The sequence below is a fragment of the Somniosus microcephalus genome, chromosome 4, assembly GCF_052327205.1.
Source record: "Somniosus microcephalus isolate GS21.2 chromosome 4, FLI_Smic_1.0, whole genome shotgun sequence".
In the NCBI taxonomy this organism is placed as follows: Eukaryota; Metazoa; Chordata; class Chondrichthyes; order Squaliformes; family Somniosidae; genus Somniosus; species Somniosus microcephalus.
Window position 1 is genome coordinate 313,398,939 of NC_140990.1, and position 27,350 is coordinate 313,426,288.

General features: G+C 53.7%; 1 protein-coding gene across 3 annotated transcripts in view; it reads right to left on the reverse strand.

Moving 5' to 3' along the window:
• The window catches only part of spega (striated muscle enriched protein kinase a), a 536,975-nt gene that overhangs the window by 86,580 nt on the left and 423,045 nt on the right, over nt 1–27,350 (reverse strand). For all 3 annotated transcript variants that reach the window (XM_085986741.1, XM_085986740.1, XM_085986742.1), the window contains 3 exons: nt 8,264–8,306; nt 6,349–6,423; nt 771–3,597 (listed from right to left, as the gene is read on the reverse strand). In XM_085986741.1, coding sequence (XP_085842867.1) covers nt 771–3,597; nt 6,349–6,423; nt 8,264–8,306 — 2,945 coding nt within the window. The remainder of the gene's footprint in view (nt 1–770; nt 3,598–6,348; nt 6,424–8,263; nt 8,307–27,350) is intronic.

The following is a 27,350-nucleotide window of genomic DNA, read 5'->3' on the forward strand; positions in this document are numbered from 1 at the left end:
ATGTTTCCACTTGTGGGGGAGACCAGAACTAGGGGCCATCAATATAAGACAGTCACTAATAATTCCAATAGGGAATTCAGGAGAAAATTCTTTACTCAGAGAGTGGTGAGAATGTGGAACTCGCTGCCGCAGGGAGTGGTTGAGGTGAATAGTATAGGTGGATTTAAGGGGAGGGTGGATGAACACATTAGGGAGAAAGGAATAGAAAGATATGCTGATAAGGTGAGATGAAGAGGGGTGAAACTTATAAAAACTCATTGAAACTTCTAAAATTCTAACAGGACTAGACAGACTAGATGCAGGAAGGATGTTCTCAATGGCCGGGGAGTCCAGAATCAGGGGTCACAATCTAAGGATAAGGGGTAAGCCATTTAGGACTGCGATGAGGAGGAATTTCTTCACCCAGAGAGTGGTGAACCTGTGGTTCTGCCACACAGGGCAGTTGAGGCCAATTCATTAAATATATTCAAGAAGGAGTTAGATATATTTCTTGAGGCTAAAGGGATCAAGGGGTATGGGGAGAAGGCAGGGACAGGGTACTGAATTTGGATGATCAGCCATGATCTCATTAAATGGCGGAGCAGGCTCAAGGGGCCGAATGGCCTACTCCTGCTCCTATCTTCTATGTTTCTATGGGAGGTGGCAGGTGTGGAGCATAAACACCGGCACGGACCAGTTGGGCCGAATGGCCTGTTTCTGTGCTGTGCCGTGTTGGGACAGCTGGTTAAGGGGCAGGACGGGCGAGGCGAACGAGTGAGGAGCCTCCTTACCTTTCTCCTGCTTGGAGGACGCACTGGCCTCTGAATGCAGCGACTCTGAGGAGGGCGTGGAGCGGGTCTGCGTGGCCAGCTGGTTCTGGGGGATGCCCACCTTCTTCAGCGAGCCCGCCTCCGAGGTCGACCTCCTTAGCAGGGACAGGAAGGGGCCACGCTTGCCTTCCTTGGCCTCCTGCTGGGCTGGTGGGCCGGGATCCAGGGGGGCCTCCTGCATCCTCTCCTCCGATTGGCTCCTCCCGAAGCGCTGAGAGATCCCCGAGATGGTCGACTCGATCTTCCTCCGCACCATCAATGCCGGCGAGTTCTTGCGCTCTTTCTTGAGGGGCTCGGAGTCGAGCTCGGGGGCTGCGGGTTCCTCCTTCCCCGCCACGTGCTCCTCCCTCTCCTCCGCCTTCCTTTCCTTCGCGTTGCCTCTCCCGAATGACCAGGAGAGTTTGTGCCCTCCGCCCGCCGCGGTTTGATCTTCTCTCACCTTCTCTTTCCTCTCCCCCGCCGGCGTCCCCTTGAACCGTAGGGACAGTTTCCTGACGAAGCTGGGATCCTTCGTGGCTTCTGGAATGTTCTGCTCGGACCTGGACCTGGACTTTCCCGCCCCGTAGTTTAGGGAAGTCTCTTGCCCCTTCATGACCTGCAAAGGTGCCCCCATTGCCCCTGGGCGGTACACGTTTTCCCCCTTCCGGGGTGGTTGCCCCAACTTCTCCTCTGATTTGGGCCTCATCAAGTGCTTCAGACTCCGAGTTAAGGATGACTCCCTGGCCTTCTTGAACTTGGCCTCAAACACTTCCTCGGACTCGATGTTCTCGATGTTCAAAAACTGCCCCATGCTGGACGATTTCACTTTCATTTTTGCCGCGGCTGGAATGGCCTCCTCAGTTAGATCGGGCACCGGGGTCTCTCGCCGCTCAACCTCGCCCGCCTCGGGAAGGCTGGGGCTTACGTCGCGGGGCTTGGGGCTCTCCCTGGTGGCCGCGAACACGGCGGGATGCTGAACCGCCGCAGGCGGCTGGTCGCTCGCCAGGCGAGCCGCGGTCTCGGCCCGACCTGTCTCGGTTTCGCCGGCGGGTGCAGGCCGCAGGGCGGGACCTTGCCGGGACTTTGCCGTACCCTGCCCGACTTCACCCCGAGCCGCCACCCCGGAGGTCAGGGAGGGAGGAGCGTCTGGGGCCGGAGCCACTTTGCTCTCAGGCTGGCCCACCGCTGGAGCGGGGGCGGCTTTGACCTCGGCAGCTGGTTGGAGGGACGCTTGGGCGGGGTCGGGTCTCCGCTGGTCCGGCCTCCTCTGCTGGTCTGTTCGGGAAACTGCTGGGACTGATGTAGATGGCAAGCTGGTTTTCCGTTGATCTGCCTTGCTTGTTGCTGGCTCTACTGGCTCATCTGTAGACTTGGGCGGGGGTAAGACAGGCACGGCCGACAGGTTACTATGGGTTATGACTGCGGTCTTTCCGATCATGATCGTCCTGTAAGGTCCTTCCACCTCCGCTTTCTGTTCCTCCGCCTTCTTAGGCTCGACCACCGCCACTACTTTAATTTCCGGTGTGGGTGGTCTCTGGTACACGTCCTTGGGCGTGGTTGACCTTACTGGCGTTGGAGGTCTAGAGGTGTCGAACTTGGAGGGATCGGTCAAGGCGGAGAGGGAAGGAGATTCTTTCAGCGGGAACGATATCTCTGGGCTGGCTCTTGAATCCAGTTGGAGCAGTGGGATTTCCAATGGGGCGCCGAGCCGTCGGTGAATGACAGTGGGCTCCCCCTGGGAGAACGACGCACTCTTCCGAAGAACCCGCCCTTCCGCCAGCTCCTCGCTGGGTGCGCTCTCACTGGAGGCCGCCCTGGCCAGCCTGGGCTGGGCGGCCATCTTCTCAGGCCTCGGGGGTCGGAGGGTATGCCTCTCTAGGGACGAGGAACGCTGCTTGGGGTCATCTGGGATGCCCAGGTGTTCCAGGAGCGGCCCCCGCAGTCCGCTCATCTTGCTGTCCACCGAGCCGCCTCGCAGAAGCCGCTGCCTCATGAGCTCGAGCTTCAGGGCATAGTCTTCCTGGGACGGACCTCCCTTCCGCCTTTGCGCGGCCAAGTCGTCGAGCCGCCCGGGGCTGGGGCTCCGCCGTGGCAGCTCCATGGAGACCGACTTCATCAGCCGGCCCGGCATCTCCGCCGGCTGCCCGCTCTGGTCCTTGTCCGCGCCATCCTCGGCTGGCTGCGCCCCCAGGAGAGCCAGGGCGGAGTCGGCGGAACTCCCCCGTCGGAACTCGCCCCTCCTGGAGGCAGCCTCCGCGCGCAGGGAGTCCGGTGAGTCGATACTCACCCCTTTCCGCATTCCGCGCTTGGGGACGCTGGGCTTCTTCTGAAGCTCCGACTCTTCGTCCGAGGAGTCGGCAAGCTCGATCTCCGTCGACCTCTTCCTCGATATCTTCACCCGCACTTTGCCCGGACCCTCCAGCTTCGCCTCCCCGTTTTCCTTCCTCTTGGCTTCGTCGGGTTCCGCTGGGCTGTGAGGCATGGGAGCCGCCTGGGAGACTCGCTGCTCCGCCTCCTCGCTGGCCGTCGCGCTGACACTCGGCCCGCCATTCTGCTTCCCCGACGGCTCCTCTTCGTGGGGAATCTGGTGGAGCGGCAGCCTGGAGGACAAGAGCTCCGTCTGGAGAGGCATTGGGATGAATGGGAACTCGTCTATTTCGTCTGAGTCGGAGGACGAGGAGAGGACAGAGGAGAGCCGGTGCTGCTTGAGGTGTTTGGGAATACCAATGTTCACGTGACCGGAAGTGTCTTCCAGGAGTTCAGGAATGGACCTCATGACCATGGAGGATTTATAGTTGATAAGGGAGCGCTGGAAAAAACAACCAGAAACATAAACCGTTAGTACAATCATCATAAGGTCAGAAGTGGAGATGTTCGCTGATGATTGCACAGTGTTCAGTTCCATTCGCAACTCCTCAGAGAATGAAGCAGTCTGTGCCTGCATGCAGCAAGACTTGCATGACATTCAGGCTTGGCTTGATAAGTGGTCAACAGGAGAGAGTCTAACCACCGCCCCTTGACATTCAACGGCATTACCATCGCCAAGTCCCCCACCATCAACATCCTAGGGGTCACCATTGACCAGAAACTTAACTGGACCAGCCACGTAAATACTGTGGCAACAAGAGCAGGTCAGAGGCTGGGTATTCTGTGGCAAGTGTCTCACCTCCTGATTCCCCAAAGCCTTTCCACCGTCTACAAGGCACAAGTCAAGAGTGTGATGGAATATTCTCCAGTTGCCTGGATGAGTGCAGCACCAACAACACTCAAGAAGCTCGACACCATCCAGGACAAAGCAGCCCGCTTGATTGTCACCCCACCCACCACCTTAAACATTCACTCCCTCCACCACCAGGTACCGTGGCTGCAGTGTATACCATCTACAAGATGCACTGCAGCAACTCGCCAAGGCTTTTTCAGCAGCACCTCCCAAATCTGCGACCTCTTCCACCTAGATGGACAAGGGCAGCAGGCGCAGGGGAACACCACCACCTCCAGGTTCCCCTCCAAGTCACACACCATCCTGACTTGGAGATATATCGGCCATTCCTTCATCGTCGCTGGGTCAAAATCCTGGAACTCCCTCCCTAACAGCACTGTGGGAGCACCTTCACCACACGGACTGCAGTGATTCAAGAAGGCGGCTCACCACCACCTTCTCAAGGGCAATTAGGGATGGGCAATAAATGCTGGCCTTGCCAGCGACGCCCACAGCCCGAGAACTAATAAATCATTAAAAAAAATAATATAGTGTACTTTGATTTCAGTAAGGCGTTTGATACAGTTCCTCTGGACAGGCTGGTACTGAATATAAAGAAAGCGGTAATGAGGGGAAATATTTTACAATGGATTTGTAACTGTTTGACTGATAGAACCCAGAGGGACAATGTACAGGGATTGTCATCAGCCCAGGAGAATGGTGCCTGTGGGGTCCCAAAGGGCTCTGTTTTGGGACCTCTTTTGTTTAATATCTTCATAAATGATCTGGAGCTCGGAGTCACAAGTGGGGTGGCTAAATTTGCAGATGATACAAGGCTAATGAAGGTGGCAGATTGCAAAAATTGAACAGGATAAGCTGCAGGAGGTTTTGAATACACTCGGGGATTGGGCAGACAGGTGGCAGATGAAATTCAATATAGAGAAATGCAAAGTGCTTCACATGGGGACAAAACCATGAAGGGACCATCACTTAAATGGAAAGAAAATAATGTGTATGGAAAATGAAGGAGGTCTCCATCCCACTCTGACCTCGGCCTCCTACACTGTTCTAATGATACTCAACGTAAGCTCGAGGAACAGCACTTCATCTCTCGATTAGGCACTTTACAGCCTCCCGGACTCAACATTGAGTTCAACAATTTCAGACCATAACCACTGCTCACATTTTTTTTGGACGGCAGCTGCTGTTGAGGATTCTGATATTCCCATTTACACCTCCTCCAGACCCATCTATCGTTTCTCGACTTGTCCCATCACCATCTCCTTTTGTCATTTAATCTCTCCTGCCTTCCGCCCTATCGCAGACCTTCCCTTTTGTTCTTTCCTCCCCCACCCCCGTCCCTGCCCCTGTACTTGCTTAAAACCTGTAACATCTCTAACTTTTTCCAGTTCTGACGAAAGGTCATCAACCTGAAACGTTAACTCTGTTTCTCTCTCTCCACAGATGCTGCCTGACCTGCTGAGTGTTTCCAGCATTTTCTGTTTTCATATTAGAGATCTGGGGAGTCCTGATTGACCATAAATTGAAGCTACCGTAACAACGAGTCAGAGAATCTCACAGCACAGAAGGAGGCCATTCGGCCCATCGTGCCTGTGCCGACTCTTTGAAAGAGCTCTCCAATTAGTCCCACTCCCCCCTGCTCTTTCCCCCATAGCCCTGGACATTTTTCCCCTTCAAGTATTTATCCAATTCCCTTTTGAAAGTTACTATTGAATCTGCTTCCACCGCCCTTTCAGGCAGCGCATTCCAGATCATCACAACTCACTGCGTAAAAAAAATTCTCCTCATCTCACCCATTGGTTCTTTTGCCAATTACCTTCAATCTGTGCCCCCTGGTTACCGACCCTCCTGCCACTGGAAACAGTTTCTCCCCATTTACTCCATCAAAACCCTTCATGATTTTGAACACCTCTATTAAAACTACCTGTTATAAATCTCATCATCATCAAGAAACTACTCATGAAATAACGCTGGACGGCCAGCTGGTGGCGCCATCCAAGGAGTATAAATACTCGGGCGTGGGCCCAGCTTGCCCGGGACATTTTGTATGACAAGGAACTAGTGAAGTGCAACTAGACCTCCATGTTCTGAAACAAGTTGATTAAAGCCTTGCTTTATACTCAAACCAAGTGCGTAGTGAGTTTTATTACGTCACTACCCATAACCTTCTCTGCTCTAAGGAGAACAACCCCAGCTTCTCCACGTCACTGAATTCCCTCCTCCCCTGGGACCGTTCTGGTAAGGCTCCTCTGCGCCCTCTCCGAGGCCTGACGGTGATGATGATGGTGCTTGAAGCAAATCTGCTCAACTTCCCACAAAGATTTCTTGCTGCAAACTAACCTGCCACTTTCTCCGGGACACGAGCGTCTTCAGGTGGTCTGTGCTGATGACCTTCCCTTTCACCGTGAAGATGCTCTGAAAAAACAGGAGTCCGCGGATGAGTGAAATAAACACTGCGCAGGCTCTCGGAGATAAAGAAAACAAGTGCAGGGCCCTGGGGAGACCACACCTGGAGTACTGTGCACAGTTTGTTCACCTTACCTGAGGAAGGATATACTTGCCTTAGAGGCGGTGCAACGAAGGTTCACTGGACTGATACCTGGGCCGAGAGGGTTGTCCTATCAGGGGTGATTGAGGAGATTGGATCTATACTCTGCGGAGTTCAGAAGAATTCTTGGAGGACTTGACAGGGTAGATGCAGGGAGGATGTTTCTCCTGGCTGGGGAGTCCAGAACCAGGGGTCACAGTCTCAGAATAAGGGGTTGACCATTTAGGACTGAGATGAGGAGGAATTTCTTCACTCAGAGGGTGGTGAATCTTTGGAATTCTCTACCCCAGAGGGCTGTGGAGGCTCAGTCATTGAGTATATTCAAGGCTGAGATCAATAGATTTTTGGACTCTAGGGGAATCAAGGGATATGGAGATCGGGCAGGAAAGTGGAGTTGAGGTCAAAGATCAGCCATGATCTTATTGAATGGCGGAGCAGGTTCGAGGGGTTGTATGGCCTACTCCTGCTCCTATTTCTTATGTTCTTTAGTGCTCACTTAAATTCCTCCCAATACAGAGAGAGGCTGGGTAATGGGACCCCCTCTATGGGGCAAGTCGCTCCATCAGGACCATTGCAGAGGCACTGCTTTCATTGGTTCCCCATTCATGGAGGGAGTCTCTCCATCAGAGAGACCTCAGCCACTCAGATAGGCTGAAGGACCTCAGTCTAATCACTTTACAGCAGCGTAGACTCAGAGGTGAGCTGATAGAGGTCTAGAAAATAATGAAACGGCTGGATAGCGTGCCTATTGAGAGATTATTCCAGTTTGACAGATTGGGAAAGACCAGGGGACCAGAGTTTAATTTATGGGTGGGAATAGACTGGGTGTTGGGCGGTTCCTCTTTCCCCAGGGAGCAGTGAGTCTCTGGAATGTGTTGCGGGCTGGTGCAATGGGTGCTGACTCGCTGCCGCCCAGAGGGAGCTGGGCCGGTTCCTGACTGGGGCCAAGATCGCATCATAGAGAAGGTCAGTGTCTTTATAGAGAACACACGGTCCGTGCGATCGCCTGCACTGGTTTCCATCGCATGAGGGGGTCGGCGGGGGGGAAATTTCCCAGAGTATTTTTCCCCCTTATTGGCCCGGGGTTCTCTCTCTATTTTTTTGCCTCTCCCGGGAGATTACAAGGCTGCGGGGCGGAGGGGAGAAGATGGGGTGGGTGTGAGGTGGGGGGATGGGAAGTGTGTAGTCATGATGCTCCGGCCATCACGAGTGTGTGACAGGTTGATGGACCAGCTAGTCTTTTCTTGCCCATCAATTTTGTATGTTGATATCAGAAATCCCCGCCCCTCCATCGGGACCCCTGTTTTGGGGGATTATCTGCATTGGGGGACCGCCTTGCTGAGGGAGTTTCTCCATTAAGACTCCCTGATACAGAAGACGACTCCCCACTGGGACCCATATTAAATGATAAAAGGTCATCGGCCCGAAACACTAACTCGACCTTCCTCTCTCCACAGATGCTGCCTGACCTGCTGAGTGTTTTCTGATGTGCATTGCGAGGGAGTCTCCTCCTCATGATCGTAATGTTTCACATCTCATTGTTACTGTCAATCAAACTGAGATTGCAAATACACGGCAGTTATGTGACTGCCTGGAAGGGGAGAGGACAGGTTCGTGTTTAGGGTGCAGGCTCAACATCCCCTGTGCAAAGAAATCAGGGTGTGAAATCTCCTGTGAAAATAAGGAATGATGGCGTGCGACACTCACCGAAAACCACGGGTGTTGGAGACACTCGTCTGCATCCGGTCGCCTACGAACAAGCACAGGACAGTGTTAGACTGCACCCAGACACACAGGACAGTGTTAGACTGCACCCAGACACACAGGACAGTGTTAGACTGCACCCAGACACACAGGACAGTGTTAGACATCACCCAGGCACACAGGACAGTGTTAGACTGCACCCAGAAACACAGGACAGTGTTAGACATCACCCAGGCACACAGGACAGTGTTAGACATCACCCAGACAGAGAGGACAGTGTTAGACTGCACCCAGACACACAGGACAGTGTTAGACATCACCCAGGCACACAGGACAGTGTTAGACTGCACCCAGAAACACAGGACAGTGTTAGACATCACCCAGGCACACAGGACAGTGTTAGACATCACCCAGGCACACAGGACAGTGTTAGACTGCACCCAGAAACACAAGACAGTGTTAGACTGCACCCAGACACACAGGACAGTGTTAGACTGCACCCAGAAACACAGGACAGTGTTAGACATCACCCAGGCACACAGGACAGTGTTAGACATCACCCAGAGAGGACAGTGTTAGACTGCACCCAGAAACACAGGACAGTGTTAGACTGCACCCAGACACACAGGACAGTGTTAGACTGCACCCAGACACACAGGACAGTGTTAGACTGCACCCAGACACACAGGACCGTGTTAGACATCACCCAGACACACAGGGCAGTGTGAGACATCACCCAGAAACACAGGACAGTGTTAGACGGCACCCAGACACACAGGACAGTGTTAGACGGCACCCAGACACACAGGACAGTATTAGACTGCACCCAGACACACAGGACAGTGTTAAACTGCACCCAGTCACAGAGGACAGTGTTAGACATCACCCAGACACATAGGATTGTGTTAGAATGCAGCCAGACACACAGAAGTGTTAGACTGCACCCAGACACACAGGACAGTGTTAGACATCACCCAGACACACAGGACAGTGTTAGACATCACCCAGAAACACAGGACAGTGTTAGACTGCACCCAGATACACAGGACAGTGTTAGACATCACCCAGACACACAGGACAGTGTTAGACTGCACCCAGACACACAGGACAGTGTTAGACATCACCCAGACACACAGGACAGTGTTAGACATCACCCAGACACACAGGACAGTGTTAGACATCACCCAGACACACAGGACAGTGTTAGACTGCACCCAGATACACAGGACAGTGTTAGACGGCACCCAGATACACAGGACAGTGTTAGACTGCACCCAGACACACAGGACAGTGTTAGACATCACCCAGACACACAGGACAGTGTTAGACATCACCCAGACACACAGGACAGTGTTAGACTGCACCCAGATACACAGGACAGTGTTAGACGGCACCCAGATACACAGGACAGTGTTAGACTGCACCCAGACACACAGGACAGTGTTAGACATCACCCAGACACACAGGACAGTGTTAGACTGCACCCAGAAACACAGGACAGTGTTAGACGGCACCCAGACACACAGGACAGTGTTAGACTGCACCCAGACACACAGGACAGTGTTAGACATCACCCAGACACACAGGACAGTGTTAAACTGCACCCAGACACACAGGACAGTGTTAGACATCACCCAGAAACACAGGACAGTGTTAGACTGCACCCAGACACACAGGACAGTGTTAGACATCACCCAGACACACAGGACAGTACTAGATTGCACCCAGACACACAGGACAGTGTTAGACATCACCCAGACACACAGGACAGTGTTAGACATCACCCAGACACACAAGACAGTTTTAGGCTGCACCCAGACAGCGAGGGGCAGGGCATGGGGGCAGCGCAGGTCCTGTGGAGCCACATGGGAGATGGGGGGAAGTGAACGGAGAGGTGGGGGGCCGGGACTGGGCACAGAGAGGTGGGGGGCAGGGACTGGGCACCGTGAGGTGGCGTCAAGGACTGGGCACGGGGAGGTGGCGTCAAGGACTGGGCACGGGGAGGTGGCGTCAGGGACTGGGCACGGGGAGGTGGCGTCAGGGACTGGGCACGGGGAGGTGAGGGGCAGGGAAGTGAACGGGGTGGTGGGGGGAGGGGGCAGTCCCTGGGCAGAGTGCATTGTGGTGGGGGTCAGCACATTGTGGGAGTGGGGCTGGAGATGGGGTGGGCAAGTACTATGCTAAGTCCGGCGATAGTCCGTCCTCCCCATGATCACTCACTTGATCACCTTTTAACTTTCTAGAAAGGACTTTACAGCCATAGAGAGCAGAAAATTGCACCTGGCTATCAAGAATTGCTCCAGTATCAGTTGATCCGTTAACCTGCAGTTTACTCAGTCAACAAGCTAGAGGGCAATCAGTGTCGCCGTGGCTCAGTGGGCAGCACTCTCGCCTCTGAGTCAGAAAGGTCGTGGGTTCAAGTTCCACTCCAGAGACTTGAGTACAAAATCTAGGCTGACATTCCAGTGCAGAACTGAGGGAGTGCGGCACTGTCAGAGGGGCAGTACTGAGAGTGCGCTGCACTGTCAGAGGGGCAGTACTGAGGGAGCGCTGCACTGTGGGAGGGGCAGTACTGAGGGAGCGCTGCACTGTTGGAGGGGCAGTACTGAGGGAGTGCTGCACTGTTGGAGGGGTAGTACTGAGGGAGTGCTGCACTGTGGGAGGGGCAGTACTGAGGGAGCGCTGCACTGTTGGAGGGGCAGTATTGAGGGAGTGCTGCACTGTTGGAGGGGTAGTATTGAGGGAGTGCTGCACTGTTGGAGGGGTAGTACTGAGGGAGCGCTGCACTGTTGGAGGGGCAGTACTGAGGGAGTGCTGCACTGTTGGAGGGGTAGTACTGAGGGAGCGCTGCACTGTTGGAGGGGCAGTACTGAGGGAGTGCTGCACTGTCGGAGGGGCAGTACTGAGGGAGCGCTGCACTGTGGGAGGGGCAGTACTGAGGGAGCGCTGCACTGTTGGAGGGGCAGTACTGAGGGAGTGCTGCACTGTCGGAGGGGCAGTACTGAGGGAGCGCTGCACTGTGGGAGGGGCAGTACTGAGAGAGCGCTGCACTGTCGGAGGGGCAGTACTGAGGGAGCGCCGCACTGTCAGAGGGGCAGTACTGAGGGAGCGCCGCACTGTCGGAGGGGCAGTACTGAGGGAGCGCTGCACTATCGGAGGGGCAGTACTGAGGGAGTGCTGCACTGTCGGAGGGGCAGTACTGAGGGAGTGCTGCACTGTCAGAGGGGCAGTACTGAGGGAGCGCTGCACTATCGGAGGGGCAGTACTGAGGGAGTGCTGCACTGTCGGAGGGGCAGTACTGAGGGAGTGCTGCACTGTCGGAGGGGCAGTACTAAGGGAGCGCTGCACTGTCGGAGGGCCAGTGCTGAGGGAGCGCCGCACTGTCGGAGGGCCAGTACTGAGGGAGCGCCGCACTGTCGGAGGGGCAGTGCTGAGGGAGAACCGCACTGTTGGAGGTGTCGTCTTTTGGATGAGACATTAAACCGAGGCCCCATCTGCCCTCTCAGGTTAACGTAATTTCGAAGAGGAGCAGGGGAGTTCTTCCTGGTGTCTTGGGCCAATATTTATCCCTCAACCAACATCATTAAAAAACAGATTATCTGCACATTATCTCATTGCTGTCTGTGGGAGCTTGTTGTGCGCAAATTGGCTGCCGCGTTTCCTACATTACAACAGTGACTACACTTCAAAAGTATTTCATTGGCTGTGAAGCGCTCTGGGATGTCCTGAGGTGTAAGTCTTTCTTTACCAGCTTGACGGATTGAGTGCTGAACATTTATCGATTTTATTTTTAATATAAAGACAGTTGAATTAACTTTTTGGAATTCTTCAGCTCATCTATTACAGAAAAAAAGACATGAGCACTGTTCCTAACATGGCACTGACCGTACAAACCAGTTGTCCACCAGAGTGCGTTAGCAAGAATGAGTTTAATATTCCCTGAGTGCGATAACCGTGATTCAGGGAGGATCCCATTTCAGCAGGATTGGCCGTAAAAGGAATGCGTCTGTAATAAAATCACAGGTTGATGCGAGGCCATTCCTTGCTGCAGTTATTAATACATTGACTGGTGACCCTGACTGATTCGCTGGCCCTCTTTCGCCCTCGCTTTCTCTCTCTCGCACTCTGCCTCACCAGCACAGAGCCACGACAACTTCAAATAGTCCCCACCCCGGCCGACGCTCCAACAAATCAGTCTCGTTTAAAGACGGGGGAGGGTCTCGCACTTTCCCACTGCCCCCACAGCCGGCAGCGTGGTCCTCGCACTGTGCTCAGTCGGGTGCCAGCAACCGAATCATCAGTTCGGAAATATAGGAACAGGAGGAGGGCATTCAGTCCCTCGAGCCTGTTACACGGGAACAGAGGAGGCCGTTCAGCCCCTCGAGCCTGTTACACAGGAACAGGAGGAGGCCATTCAGCCCCTCGAGCCTGTTACACGGGAACAGGAGGAGGCCATTCAGCCCCTCGAGCCTGTTACACGGGAACAGGAGGAGGCCATTCAGCCCCTCGAGCCTGTTACATTAGGAACAGGAGGAGGCCCGTTCAGCCCCTCGAGCCTGTTACACAAGGATAGTAGGAGGCCATTCAGCCCCTCGAGCCTGTTACATTAGGAACAGGAGGAAGCCATTCAGCCCCTCGGGCCTGTTACACGGGAACAGGAGGAGGCCATTCAGCCCCTCGAGCCTGTTACACGGGAACAGGAGGAGGCCATTCAGCCCCTCGAGCCTGTTACACGGGAACAGGAGGAGGCCATTCAGCCCCTCGAGCCTGTTAGACGGGAACAGGAGGAGGCCATTCAGCCCCTCGAGCCTGTTACATTAGGAACAGGAGGAGGCCCGTTCAGCCCCTCGAGCCTGTTACACAAGGATAGTAGGAGGCCATTCAGCCCCTCGAGCCTGTTACATTAGGAACAGGAGGAAGCCATTCATCCCCTCGAGCCTGTTACACAGGAACAGGAGGAGGCCGTTCAGCCCCTCGAGCCTGTTACACAGGAACAGGAGAGGGCCGTTCAGCCCCTCGAGCCTGTTACACAGGAACAGGAGGAGGCCATTCAGCCCCTTGAGCCTGTTACGCAGGAACAGGAGGAGGCCATTCAGCCCCTCGAGCCAGTTGCATTAGGAACAGGAGGTGGCCATTCAGCCCCTCGAGCCTGTTACACAGGAACAGGAGGAGGCCATTCAGCCCCTCGAGCCTGTTACACAGGAACAAGAGGAGGCCGTTCAGCCCCTCGAGTCTGTTACAGGAGGAGGCCCAGTCAGCCCCTCGAGCCTGTTACACAGGAACAGGAGGAGGTCATTCAGCCCCACGAGCCTGTTACATTAGGAACAGGAGGAGGCCATTCAGTCCCTTGAGCCTGTTACACAGGAACAGGATGGGGGCCAATCAGTCCCTCGAGCCTGTTACACGGGAACAGGAGGAGGCCATTCAGCCCCTCGAGCCTGTTACACGGGAACAGGAGGAGGACCATTCAGCCCCTCGAGCCTGTTACACAGGAACAGGAGGAGGCCATTCAGCCCCTCGAGCCTGTTACACAGGAACAGGAGGAGGCCATTCAGCCCTTCGAGCCTGTTACACAGGAACAGGAGGAGGCCATTCAGCCCCTCGAGCCTGTTACATTAGGAACAGGAGAAGGCTGTTCAGCCCCTTGAGCCTGTTACACAGGAACAGGAGAGGGCCATTCAGCCCCTCGAGCCTGTTACGCAGGAACAGGAGGAGGCCGTTCAGCCTGACGAGCCTGTTACACAGGAACAGGAGGAGGTCATTCAGCCCCACGAGCCTGTTACATTAGGAACAGGAGGAGGCCATTCAGTCCCTTGAGCCTGTTACACAGGAACAGGATGGGGGCCAATCAGTCCCTCGAGCCTGTTATATAGGAACAGGAGGAGGCCATTCAGCCCCTCGAGCCTGTTACACAGGAACAGGAGGAGGCCATTCAACCCCTCGAGCCTGTTACACAGGAACAGGAGGAGGCCATTCAGCCCCTCGAGCCTGTTACACAGGAACAAGAGGAGGCCGTTCAGCCCCTCGAGTCTGTTACAGGAGGAGGCCCAGTCAGCCCCTCGAGCCTGTTACACAGGAACAGGAGGAGGCCCATTCAGCCCCTCGAGCCTGTTACACGGGAACAGGAGGAGGCCATTCAGACCCTCGAGCCTGTTACACAGGAACAGGAGGAGGCCATTCAGCCGCTTGAGCCTGTTACACAGGAACAGGAGGACATTCAGCCCCGCGAGCCTGTTGCACAGGAACAGGAGGAGGCCGTTCAGCCCCTCGAGCCTGTTACACAGGAACAGGAGGAGGCCATTCAGCCCCTCCAGCCTGTTACACAGGAACAGGAGGAGGCTGTTCAGCCCCTTGAGCCTGTTACACAGGAACAGGAGAGGGCCATTCAGCCCCTCGAGCCTGTTACGCAGGAACAGGAGGAGGTCATTCAGCCCCTTGAGCCTGTTACATTAGGAACAGGAGGTGGCCATTCAGCCCGTCGAGCCTGTTACACAGGAACAGGAGGAGGCCATTCAGCCCCTCGAGCCTGTTACACAGGAACAGGAGGAGGCCGTTCAGCCCGACGAGCCTGTTACACAGGAACAGGAGGAGGTCATTCAGCCCCACGAGCCTGTTACATTAGGAACAGGAGGAGGCCATTCAGCCCCTTGAGCCTGTTACACAGGAACAGGATGGGGGCCATTCAATTCCTCGAGCCTGTTATATAGGAACAGGAGGAGGCCATTCAGCCCCTCGAGCCTGTTACACAGGAACAGGACGAGGCCGTTCAGCCCCTTGAGGCTGTTACACAGGAACAGGAGGAGGCCGTTCAGCCCATCGAGCCTGTTACACAGGACAGGAGGAGGCCATTCAGCCCCTGGAGCCTGTTATACAGGAACAGGAGGAGGCCATTCAGCCTCTCAAACCTTACACTGCGACAGGAGGAGGCCATTCAGCGCCTTGAGCCTGTTACAAAGGAACAGGAGGAGGCCATTCAGCCCCTTGAGCCTGTTACATGGGAACAGGATGGGGGCCATTCAGCCCCCTGAGCCTGTTACACAGGAACAGGAGGAGGCCATTCAGCCCCTCGAGCCTGTTACAAAGGAACAGGAGGAGGCCATTCGGCCCCTTGACCCTGTTACACAGGAACAGGAGGAGGCCATTCAGTCCTCGAGCCTGTTACATAGGAACAGGAGGAGGCCATTCAGTCCTCGAGCCTGTTACATAGGAACAGGAGGAGGCCATTCAGTCCCTCGAGCCTGTTACATAGGAACAGGAGGAGACCATTCAGCCCCTCGATCCTGTTCCACCATTCCGTGAGATCAAGGCTGATCTGTATCTTAACTCCATTTATCCGCCTTGGTTCCATCTTTGCTAACAGTCTCTCGTGTGGAACTTTAGCGAGTGCCTTCTGGAGTTGGGGCGTAATAATTGGACTCAGCGCCTTGGGGTGGGAGCCGGACAGTAAGAAATGGGGTCTGGTCCCGATCGCTATCCAGTGATGTGGTTACGGGGGTAGGGTGGGATATGTGTCGGTGCAGGCTCGATGGGCCGAAATGGCCTCTATCTGCACTGCAGATTCTGTGATTCTGTGATGCGGGGACATCAATCAGGAATTGGGACGCGGCCACGATGATCCCCATGGGGTATTTGGCCTGCAGCACTTGCACACCTGAAGGAAGGACGAGATACCAGAAGATGTTTAGACCTGTGGAACTGCACCCACCAGGAGTCAGCGCCCTGTTGACAGGAGGGCACAGTGCTGGCAGAAAAATAAATCAGCCACAATCATTTTGATTTGAGAACAGAAAGTGTTAAAAATGTTCTGGGATACATAGCTTAGTGCGTTGGGGGAGGGGTTACTGAGTGACAGTGTGAGGGAGCTGGATCAACATCAACAGAGGTACAGTCAGTAACGCAGGGCGCTGGGGGAGAGAAGTTACTGAGTGACGGTGAGAGGGAGCTGGACTAACATCAGTAGAGATACAGTCAGTGACACAGGGTGCTGGGAGAGCGGGGTTACTGAGTGACAGTGTGAGGGAGCTGGATTAACATCAGTAGAGATTCAGTCAGTTACACAGGGCGCTGTGGGAGAGGGGTTACTGAGTGACAGTGTGAGGGAGCTGGATAAACATCAGTAGAGATACAGTCAGTAACACAGGGCACTGGGGGAGAGGGGTTACTGAGTGACAGTTTGAGGGAGCTGGATTAACATCAGTAGAGATACAGTCAGCAACAAGGGGCGCTGGGGAGGGTTACTGAGTGACAGTGTGAGGGAGCTGGATTAACATCAGAATAGATACAGTCAGTGACACAGGGTGCTGGGGGAGAGGGGCTACTGAGTGACAGTGTGAGGGAGCTGGATTAACATCAGTAGAGATAGTCAGTAACACAGGGCGCTGGGGAGAGGGGTTACTGAGTGACAGTGTGAGGGAGATGGATTAACATCAGAAGAGATACAGTCAGTAACACAGGACGCTGGGGGAGAGGGGTTACTGAGTGACAGTGTGAGGGAGTTGGATTAACATCAGTAGAGATGCAGTCAGTAACACAGGGCGCTGGGGGAGAGGGGTTACTGAGTGACAGTGTGAGGGAGCTGGATTACCATCAGTAGAGATACAGTCAGTAACACAGGGCGCTGGGGGAGAGGGGTTACTGAGTGACAGTGTGAGGGAGCTGGATTAACATCAGTAGAGATACAGTCAGTAACATAGGGCACTGGGAGAGGGGGGTTACTGAGTGACAGTGTGAGGGAGCTGGAGCTACATCAGTAGAGATACAGTCAGTAACACAGGGCGCTGGGAGAGAGGGGTTACTGAGTGACAGTGTGAGGGAGTTGGATTAACATCAGTAGAGATACAGTCAGTAACACAGGGCACTGGGGGAGAGGGGTTACTGAGTGACAGTGTGAGGGAGCTGGAGCTACATCAGTAGAGATACAGTCAGTAACACAGGGCGCTGGGGGAGAGGATTTACTGAGTGACAGTGTGAGGGAGCTGGATTAACATCAGTAGAGATACAGTCAGTAACACAGGGCGCTGGGGGAGAGGATTTACTGAGTGACAGTGTGAGGGAGCTGGATTAACATCAGTAGAGATACAGTCAGTAACACAGGGCGCTGGGGGAGAGGGGTTACTGAGTGACGGGGGGAGGGAGCTGGATTAACATCAGTAGAGGTGCAGCCAGTGACACAGGGCGCTGGGAGAGAGGGGTTACTGAGTGACAGTGTGAGGGAGCTGGATTAACATCAGTAGAGATACAGTCAGTGACACAGGGCGCTGGGAGAGAGGGGTTACTGAGTGACAGTGTGAGGGAGCTGGATTAACATCAGTAGAGATACAGTCAGCAACACAGGGTGCTGGGGGAGAGGGGTTACTGAGTGACAGTATGAGGGAGCTGGATTAACATCAGTAGAGATACAGTCAGTGACACAGGGCGCTGGGAGAGAGGGGTTACTGAGTGACAGTGTGAGGGAGTTGGATTAACATCAGTAGAGATACAGTCAGTAACACAGGGCGCTGGGAGAGAGGGGTTACTGAGTGACAGTGTGAGGGAGCTGGATTAACATCAGTAGAGATACAGTCAGCAACACAGGGTGCTGGGGGAGAGGGGTTACTGAGTGACAGTGTGAGGGAGCTGGATTAACATCAGTAGAGATACAGTCAGTAACACAGGGCGCTGGGAGAGAGGGGTTACTGAGTGACAGTGTGAGGGGGTTGGATTAACATCAGTAGAGATACAGTCAGTAACACAGGCCACTGGGGTGAGAGAGGATACTGAGTGACAGTGTGAGGGAGCTGGATTAACATCAGTAGAGATACAGTCAGTGACACAGGGCGCTGGGGGAGAGGGGTTACTGAGTGACAGTGTGAGGGAGCTGGATTAACATCAGTAGAGATACAGTCAGTAACACAGGGTGCTGGGGAGAATGGTTACTGAGTGACAGTGTGAGGGAGCTGGATTAACATCAGTAGAGATACAGTCAGTGACACAGGCTGCTGGGGAGGAGGGTTACTGAGTGACAGTGTGAGGGAGCTGGATTAACATCAGTAGAGATACAGTCAGTAACACAGGGCGCTGTGGGAGAGGGGTTACTGAGTGACAGTGTGAGGGAGTTGGATTAACATCAGTAGAGATACAGTCAGTAACACAGGGCGCTGTGGGAGAGGGGTTACTGAGTGACAGTGTGAGGGAGCTGGATTAACATCAGTAGAGATACAGTCAGTAACGCAGGGTGTTGGGGAGAAGGGTTACTGAGTGACAGTGTGAGGGAGCTGGATTAACATCAGTAGAGATACAGTCAGTAAAACAGACCACTGGTGGAGAGGGGTTACTGAGTGACAGTGTGAGGGAGCTGGATTAACATCAGTAGAGATACAGTCAGAACCACAGACCGCTGGGGGAGAGGGGTTACTGAGTGACAGTGTGAGGGAGCTGGATTAACATCAGTAGAGATACAGTCAGTAACACAGGGCGCTGGGGGGGAGAGAGGATACTGAGTGACAGTGTGAGGGAGCTGGATTAACATCAGTAGAGATACAATCAGTGACACAGGGCGCTGGGGGAGAGGGGTTACTGAGTGACAGTGTGAGGGAGCTGGATTAACATCAGTAGAGATACAGTCAGTAACACAGGGTGTTGGGGAGAAGGGTTACTGAGTGACAGTGTGAGGGAGCTGGATTAACATCAGTAGAGATACAGTCAGTGACACAGGGTGCTGGGGGAGAGGGGTTACTGAGTGACAGTGTGAGGGAGCTGGATGAACATCAGTAGAGATACAGTCAGTAACACAGACCACTGGGGGAGAGGGGTTACTGAGTGACAGTGTGAGGGAGCTGGATTAACATCAGTAGAGATACAGTCAGTAACACAGGGTGTTGGGGAGAAGGGTTGCTGAGTGACAGTGTGAGGGAGCTGGATTAAAATCAGTAGAGATACAGTCAGTGACACAGGGTGCTGGGGGAGAGGGGTTACTGAGTGACAGTGTGAGGGAGCTGGATTAACATCAGTAGAGATACAGTAAGTGACACAGGGCGCTGGGAAAGAGGGGTTACTGAGTGGCAGTGTGAGGGACCTGGATTAACATCAGTAGAGATACAGTCAGCAACACAGGGTGCTGGGGGAGAGGGGTTACTGAGTGACAGTGTGAGGGAGTTGGATTAACATCAGTAGAGACACAGTCAGTAAAACAGGGCGCTGGGAGAGAGGGGTTACTGAGTGACAGTGTGAGGGAGCTGGATTAACATCAGTAGAGATACAGTCAGTGACACAGGGCACTGGGAGAGAGGGGTTACTGAGTGACAGTGTGAGGGAGCTGGATTAACATCAGTCGAGATACAGTCAGCAACACGGTGCTGGGAGAGAGGGGTTACTGAGTGACAGTGTGAGGGAGTTGGATTAACAACAGTAGAGATACAGTCAGTAACACAGGGCGCTGGGGGGAGAGAGGATACTGAGTGACAGTGTGAGGGAGCTGGATTAACATCAGTAGAGATACAGTCAGTGACACAGGGCGCTGGGGGAGAGGGGTTACTGAGTGACAGTGTGAGGGAGCTGGATTAACATCAGTAGAGATACAGTCAGTAACACAGTGTGTTGGGGAGAAGGGTTACTGAGTGACAGTGTGAGGGAGCTGGATTAACATCAGTAGAGATACAGTCAGTGACACAGGGTGCTGGGGAGAAGGGTTACTGAGTGACAGTGTGAGGGAGCTGGATTAACATCAGTAGAGATAGAGTCAGTGACACAGGGCGCTGGGGGAGAGGGGTTACTAAGTGACGGGGGGAGGGAGCTGGATTAACATCAGTAGAGATACAGTCAGTAACACAGGGCGCTGGGGGGAGAGAGGATACTGAGTGACAGTGTGAGGGAGCTGGATTAACAACAGTAGAGTTACAGTCAGTGACACAGGGCGCTGGGAGAGAGGGGTTGCTGAGTGACAGCGTGAGGGAGCTGGATTAACATCAGTAGAGATACAGTCAGCAAAACAGGGCGCTGGGAGAGAGGGGTTACTGAGTGACAGTGTGAGGGAGCTGGATTAACATCAGTAGAGATACAGTCAGTAACACAGGGCGCTGGGGGGAGAGAGGATACTGAGTGACAGTGTGAGGGATCTGGATTAACATCAGTAGAGATACAGTTAGTGACACAGGGCGCTGGGGGAGAGGGGTTACTGAGTGACAGTGTGAGGGAGCTGGGTTAACATCAGTAGAGATACAGTCAGTAACACAGGGCGCTGGGGAGAGAGGGGTTACTGAGTGACAGTGTGAGGGAGCTGGATTAAAATCAGTAGAGATACAGTCAGTAACACAGGGCGCTGGGGTGAGAGGGGTTACTGAGTGACAGTGTGAGGGAGCTGGATCAACATCAGTAGAGATACAGTCAGTGACACAGGGCGCTGGGAGAGAGGGGTTACTGAGTGGCAGTGTGAGGGAGCTGGATTAACATCAGTAGAGATACAGTCAGTAACACAGGGCGCTGGGGGGAGAGGGGTTACTGAGTGACAGTGTGAGGGAGCTGGATTAACATCAGTAGAGATACAGTCAGTAACACAGGGTGCTGGGGGAGAGGGGTTCCTGAGTGACAGTGTGATGGAGCTGGATTAACATCAGTAGAGATACAGTCAGTAACACAGGGTGCTGGGGGAGAGGGGTTACTGAGTGACAGTGTGAGGGAGCTGGATTAACATCAGTAGAGCTCCAGTCAGTAACACAGGGCGCTGGGGGAGAGGGGTTTATGAGTGACAGTGTGAGGGAGCTGGATCAACATCAGTAGAGATACAGTCAGTAACACAGGGCGCTGGGGGAGAGGGGTTAATGAGTGACAGTGTGAGGGAGCTGGATCAACATCAGTCGAGATACAGTCAGTAACACAGGGCGCTGGGGGAGAGGGGTTACTGAGTGACAGTGTGAGGGAGCTGGATTAACATCAGTAGAGATACAGTCAGTAACACAGGGCGCTGGGGGAGAGGGGTTACTGAGTGGCAGTGTGAGGGAGCTGGATCAACATCAGTAGAGATACAGTCAGTAACACAGGGCGCTGGGGGAGAGGGGTTACTGAGTGACAGTGTGAGGGAGCTGGATTAACATCAGTAGAGATACCGTCAGTAACACAGGGTGTTGGGGAGAAGGGTTACTGAGTGACAGTGTGAGGGAGCTGGATTAACATCAGTAGAGATACAGTCAGTAACACAGGGCGCTGGGGGAGAGGGGTTACTGAGTGACAGTGTGAGGGAGCTGGATCAACATCAGTAGAGATACAGTCAGTAACACAGGGCGCTGGGGGAGAGGGGTTACTGAGTGACAGTGTGAGGGAGCTGGATTAACATCAGTAGAGATACAGTCAGTAACACAGGGCGCTGGGGGGAGAGGGGTTACTGAGTGACAGTGTGAGGGAGCTGGATTAACATCAGTAGAGATGCAGTCAGTAACACAGGGCGCTGGGGGGAGAGGGGTTACTGAGTGACAGTGTGAGGGAGCTGGATCAACATCAGTAGAGATACAGTCAGTGACACAGGGCGCTGGGAGAGAGGGGTTACTGAGTGACAGTGTGAGGGAGCTGGATTAACATCAGTAGAGATACAGTCAGTAACACAGGGCGCTGGGGGGAGAGGGGTTACTGAGTGACAGTGTGAGGGAGCTGGATCAAGATCAGTAGAGATACAGTCAGTGACACAGGGCGCTGGGAGAGAGGGGTTACTGAGTGACAGTGTGAGGGAGCTGGATTAACATCAGTAGAGATACAGTCAGTAACACAGGGCGCTGGGGGGAGAGGGGTTACTGAGTGACAGTGTGAGGGAGTTGGATTAACATCAGTAGAGATACAGTCAGTAACACAGGGCGCTGGGGGGAGAAGGGTTACTGAGTGAGAGTGTGAGGGAGCTGGATTAACATCAGTAGAGATACAGTCAGTAACACAGGGCGCTGGGGGAGAGGGGTTAATGAGTGACAGTGTGAGGGAGCTGGATCAACATCAGTCGAGATACAGTCAGTAACACAGGGCGCTGGGGGAGAGGGGTTACTGAGTGACAGTGTGAGGGAGCTGGATTAACATCAGTAGAGATACAGTCAGTAACACAGGGCGCTGGGGGAGAGGGGTTACTGAGTGGCAGTGTGAGGGAGCTGGATTAACATCAGTAGAGATACCGTCAGTAACACAGGGTGTTGGGGAGAAGGGTTACTGAGTGACAGTGTGAGGGAGCTGGATTAACATCAGTAGAGATACAGTCAGTAACACAGGGCGCTGGGGGAGAGGGGTTACTGAGTGACAGTGTGAGGGAGCTGGATTAACATCAGTAGAGATACAGTCAGTCACACAGACCGCTGGAGGAGAGGGGTTACTGAGTGACAGTGTGAGGGTGTTGGATTAACATCAGTTGAGATACAGTCAGTAACACAGGGCGCTGGGGGGAGAGAGGATACTGAGTGACAGTGTGAGGGAGCTGGATTAACATCAGTAGAGATACAGTCAGTGACACAGGGCGCTGGGGGAGAGGGGTTACTGAGTGACAGTGTGAGGGAGCTGGATTAACATCAGTAGAGATACAGTCAGTAACACAGGGCGCTGGGGGGAGAGGGGTTACTGAGTGACAGCGTGAGGGAGCTGGATTAACATCAGTAGAGATACAGTCAGTAACACAGGGCGCTGGGGGGAGAGGGGTTACTGAGTGACAGTGTGAGGGAGCTGGATCAACATCAGTAGAGATACAGTCAGTGACACAGGGCGCTGGGAGAGAGGGGTTACTGAGTGACAGTGTGAGGGAGCTGGATTAACATCAGTAGAGATACAGTCAGTAACACAGGGCGCTGGGGGGAGAGGGGTTACTGAGTGACAGTGTGAGGGAGCTGGATTAACATCAGTAGAGATACAGTCAGTGACACAGGGTGCTGGGGGAGAGGGGTTACTGAGTGACAGTGTGAGGGAGCTGGATTAACATCAGTAGAGATACAGTCAGTAACACAGGGTGTTGGGGAGAAGGGTTGCTGAGTGACAGTGTGAGGGAGCTGGATTAAAATCAGTAGAGATACAGTCAGTGACACAGGGTGCTGGGGGAGAGGGGTTACTGAGTGACAGTGTGAGGGAGCTGGATTAACATCAGTAGAGATACAGTAAGTGACACAGGGCGCTGGGAAAGAGGGGTTACTGAGTGGCAGTGTGAGGGACCTGGATTAACATCAGTAGAGATACAGTCAGCAACACAGGGTGCTGGGGGAGAGGGGTTACTGAGTGACAGTGTGAGGGAGTTGGATTAACATCAGTAGAGATACAGTCAGTAAAACAGGGCGCTGGGAGAGAGGGGTTACTGAGTGACAGTGTGAGGGAGCTGGATTAACATCAGTAGAGATACAGTCAGTGACACAGGGCACTGGGAGAGAGGGGTTACTGAGTGACAGTGTGAGGGAGCTGGATTAACATCAGTCGAGATACAGTCAGCAACACGGTGCTGGGAGAGAGGGGTTACTGAGTGACAGTGTGAGGGAGTTGGATTAACAACAGTAGAGATACAGTCAGTAACACAGGGCGCTGGGGGGAGAGAGGATACTGAGTGACAGTGTGAGGGAGCTGGATTAACAACAGTAGAGTTACAGTCAGTGACACAGGGCGCTGGGAGAGAGGGGTTACTGAGTGACAGCGTGAGGGAGCTGGATTAACATCAGTAGAGATACAGTCAGCAAAACAGGGCGCTGGGAGAGAGGGGTTACTGAGTGACAGTGTGAGGGAGCTGGATTAACATCAGTAGAGATACAGTCAGTAACACAGGGCGCTGGGGGGAGAGAGGATACTGAGTGACAGTGTGAGGGATCTGGATTAACATCAGTAGAGATACAGTTAGTGACACAGGGCGCTGGGGGAGAGGGGTTACTGAGTGACAGTGTGAGGGAGCTGGGTTAACATCAGTAGAGATACAGTCAGTAACACAGGGCGCTGGGGAGAGAGGGGTTACTGAGTGACAGTGTGAGGGAGCTGGATTAAAATCAGTAGAGATACAGTCAGTAACACAGGGCGCTGGGGTGAGAGGGGTTACTGAGTGACAGTGTGAGGGAGCTGGATCAACATCAGTAGAGATACAGTCAGTGACACAGGGCGCTGGGAGAGAGGGGTTACTGAGTGGCAGTGTGAGGGAGCTGGATTAACATCAGTAGAGATACAGTCAGTAACACAGGGCGCTGGGGGGAGAGGGGTTACTGAGTGACAGTGTGAGGGAGCTGGATTAACATCAGTAGAGATACAGTCAGTAACACAGGGTGCTGGGGGAGAGGGGTTCCTGAGTGACAGTGTGATGGAGCTGGATTACCATCAGTAGAGATACAGTCAGTAACACAGGGTGCTGGGGGAGAGGGGTTACTGAGTGACAGTGTGAGGGAGCTGGATCAACATCAGTAGAGATACAGTCAGTAACACAGGGCGCTGGGGGAGAGGGGTTAATGAGTGACAGTGTGAGGGAGCTGGATCAACATCAGTCGAGATACAGTCAGTAACACAGGGCGCTGGGGGAGAGGGGTTACTGAGTGACAGTGTGAGGGAGCTGGATTAACATCAGTAGAGATACAGTCAGTAACACAGGGCGCTGGTGGAGAGGGGTTACTGAGTGGCAGTGTGAGGGAGCTGGATCAACATCAGTAGAGATACAGTCAGTAACACAGGGCGCTGGGGGAGAGGGGTTACTGAGTGACAGTGTGAGGGAGCTGGATTAACATCAGTAGAGATACCGTCAGTAACACAGGGTGTTGGGGAGAAGGGTTACTGAGTGACAGTGTGAGGGAGCTGGATTAACATCAGTAGAGATACAGTCAGTAACACAGGGCGCTGGGGGAGAGGGGTTACTGAGTGACAGTGTGAGGGAGCTGGATCAAGATCAGTAGAGATACAGTCAGTAACACAGGGCGCTGGGGGAGAGGGGTTACTGAGTGACAGTGTGAGGGAGCTGGATTAACATCAGTAGAGATACAGTCAGTAACACAGGGCGCTGGGGGGAGAGGGGTTACTGAGTGACAGTGTGAGGGAGCTGGATTAACATCAGTAGAGATGCAGTCAGTAACACAGGGCGCTGGGGGAGAGGGGTTACTGAGTGACAGTGTGAGGGAGCTGGATTAACATCAGTAGAGATACAGTCAGTCACACAGACCGCTGGAGGAGAGGGGTTACTGAGTGACAGTGTGAGGGTGTTGGATTAACATCAGTTGAGATACAGTCAGTAACACAGGGCGCTGGGGGGAGAGAGGATACTGAGTGACAGTGTGAGGGAGCTGGATTAACATCAGTAGAGATACAGTCAGTGACACAGGGCGCTGGGGGAGAGGGGTTACTGAGTGACAGTGTGAGGGAGCTGGATTAACATCAGTAGAGATACAGTCAGTAACACAGGGCGCTGGGGGGAGAGGGGTTACTGAGTGACAGCGTGAGGGAGCTGGATTAACATCAGTAGAGATACAGTCAGTAACACAGGGCGCTGGGGGGAGAGGGGTTACTGAGTGACAGTGTGAGGGAGCTGGATCAACATCAGTAGAGATACAGTCAGTGACACAGGGCGCTGGGAGAGAGGGGTTACTGAGTGACAGTGTGAGGGAGCTGGATTAACATCAGTAGAGATACAGTCAGTAACACAGGGCGCTGGGGGGAGAGGGGTTACTGAGTGACAGTGTGAGGGAGCTGGATTAACATCAGTAGAGATACAGTCAGTGACACAGGGTGCTGGGGGAGAGGGGTTACTGAGTGACAGTGTGAGGGAGCTGGATTAACATCAGTAGAGATACAGTCAGTAACACAGGGTGTTGGGGAGAAGGGTTGCTGAGTGACAGTGTGAGGGAGCTGGATTAAAATCAGTAGAGATACAGTCAGTGACACAGGGTGCTGGGGGAGAGGGGTTACTGAGTGACAGTGTGAGGGAGCTGGATTAACATCAGTAGAGATACAGTAAGTGACACAGGGCGCTGGGAAAGAGGGGTTACTGAGTGGCAGTGTGAGGGACCTGGATTAACATCAGTAGAGATACAGTCAGCAACACAGGGTGCTGGGGGAGAGGGGTTACTGAGTGACAGTGTGAGGGAGTTGGATTAACATCAGTAGAGATACAGTCAGTAAAACAGGGCGCTGGGAGAGAGGGGTTACTGAGTGACAGTGTGAGGGAGCTGGATTAACATCAGTAGAGATACAGTCAGTGACACAGGGCACTGGGAGAGAGGGGTTACTGAGTGACAGTGTGAGGGAGCTGGATTAACATCAGTCGAGATACAGTCAGCAACACGGTGCTGGGAGAGAGGGGTTACTGAGTGACAGTGTGAGGGAGTTGGATTAACAACAGTAGAGATACAGTCAGTAACACAGGGCGCTGGGGGGAGAGAGGATACTGAGTGACAGTGTGAGGGAGCTGGATTAACAACAGTAGAGTTACAGTCAGTGACACAGGGCGCTGGGAGAGAGGGGTTACTGAGTGACAGCGTGAGGGAGCTGGATTAACATCAGTAGAGATACAGTCAGCAAAACAGGGCGCTGGGAGAGAGGGGTTACTGAGTGACAGTGTGAGGGAGCTGGATTAACATCAGTAGAGATACAGTCAGTAACACAGGGCGCTGGGGGGAGAGAGGATACTGAGTGACAGTGTGAGGGATCTGGATTAACATCAGTAGAGATACAGTTAGTGACACAGGGCGCTGGGGGAGAGGGGTTACTGAGTGACAGTGTGAGGGAGCTGGGTTAACATCAGTAGAGATACAGTCAGTAACACAGGGCGCTGGGGAGAGAGGGGTTACTGAGTGACAGTGTGAGGGAGCTGGATTAAAATCAGTAGAGATACAGTCAGTAACACAGGGCGCTGGGGTGAGAGGGGTTACTGAGTGACAGTGTGAGGGAGCTGGATCAACATCAGTAGAGATACAGTCAGTGACACAGGGCGCTGGGAGAGAGGGGTTACTGAGTGGCAGTGTGAGGGAGCTGGATTAACATCAGTAGAGATACAGTCAGTAACACAGGGCGCTGGGGGGAGAGGGGTTACTGAGTGACAGTGTGAGGGAGCTGGATTAACATCAGTAGAGATACAGTCAGTAACACAGGGTGCTGGGGGAGAGGGGTTCCTGAGTGACAGTGTGATGGAGCTGGATTACCATCAGTAGAG